We start from the raw sequence: 1253 nt of genomic DNA, 5'->3' as shown, positions 1-1253 counted from the left end.
GGAAACCCAAGGAGGGGTCACTATGAGTCAGGTCCAACTCGACGGCACTTAACAACAACAAAATGCCAATGTGTGATCTTTGATTGAATCCGGGACTGGGGCAGAGGATGCTATGAAAAACATAAGTGGGACAATTGGGTAATTTTTAATATGGACTCTGTATTGGATAATAGTATCTTATCAATATTAATTTTCCTGAGTGTGATGATTATATTGTGGTTATGTATGAGAATGCCCTTGTTCTTAGAAGACAGAGACTGAAGAGTCATGATGTCTACAAACTCTCATGATTCAACAAAAGAGTATATGTGTGCATATGTATATATTATATATAGTGCGTGAATGCATATGTATGTGTGTGAGAGAGGAAGGGGAGCAGACAGGAGGAAGGGAGAAAAGGAGAGAGAAAGAACACAAAAATGGGAAAAATGTTAACAAGTAAATCTTGAAGAAGGGTATATGTGTGCTTATTACTATTGTTGCAAATTTCTGTAAGCTTGAGATTTTTCAAAATAAAAAGTTAGGGGAAAGAAAAAAAAATTCAGAATTGAACATTTTGGTAATTTTTTTTTTTTTAAAGAATAAGTTTTCTGGCCCACTGAATTTATGAGGGCTAGGCAAAGAGCAATCAGCCACTGAAAACCCTATGGAGCACAGATTTACTCTGACACACATGAGTTGGAATCAACTCAATGGCAACTGGTTTTCTGGCTAGGGGGAAAAAAATCAAAACAAAGTGAAACAACTACCAACCCTCCTCTGTAATATTAATTCCTTGATCCAACCTGTCAAAGATTGGCTCCTCCGAGTTGGATGGGATTATGTTGTTGAAGATATACAGAAAGGCATCACAGTTCTGCCATTGCCATACTCAGCCCAAATCTCATTTTATTCGATTAAAGACTCTGGAGAGATTACTTACCTTGCCCCACCAAAATAGCCATCCTGCATTTTTCGGAGGGCTGCCAGGATAGATGAATTCAAGCTGGTTCCATCTTCATCTTGAAATGAAGAGAATTTTAAAATTATGTTTGTATTTTAACTTTGACAAAAGAGGAATCTTTCAATAATAATTGAAGCCAGTATTTTGGTGGTGATAGTACCAATGAGCCACACTCCTCACTGACCACCCTGTATTTCAACAATTCATCTGAGAGCAAATCACACTGCAGGATAGGCATGCAGGAAGGAATGATGACCACTCACAGTTACTCAAAGGCACAATCTTATTTATCATCATATTCCCTGAACTT

The 1253-nt window shown here is 37.6% G+C and overlaps 1 protein-coding gene across 1 annotated transcript in view; it reads right to left on the bottom strand.

Moving 5' to 3' along the window:
* PHKA1 (phosphorylase kinase regulatory subunit alpha 1) overlaps positions 1-1253 on the bottom strand; it is a 414257-nt gene that overhangs the window by 123676 nt on the left and 289328 nt on the right. The window contains exon 18 of the mRNA XM_007958330.1: positions 923-1001. Coding sequence (XP_007956521.1) covers positions 923-1001 — 79 coding nt within the window. The remainder of the gene's footprint in view (positions 1-922; positions 1002-1253) is intronic.

Source organism: Orycteropus afer, unplaced genomic scaffold (genome assembly GCF_000298275.1).
Source record: "Orycteropus afer afer isolate SDZICR_OR568_19922 unplaced genomic scaffold, OryAfe1.0 scaffold00926, whole genome shotgun sequence".
In the NCBI taxonomy this organism is placed as follows: domain Eukaryota; kingdom Metazoa; phylum Chordata; class Mammalia; order Tubulidentata; family Orycteropodidae; genus Orycteropus; species Orycteropus afer.
Note: the sequence above shows the minus strand (reverse complement) of the source record. Positions and strands in the feature narration are given on the sequence as shown.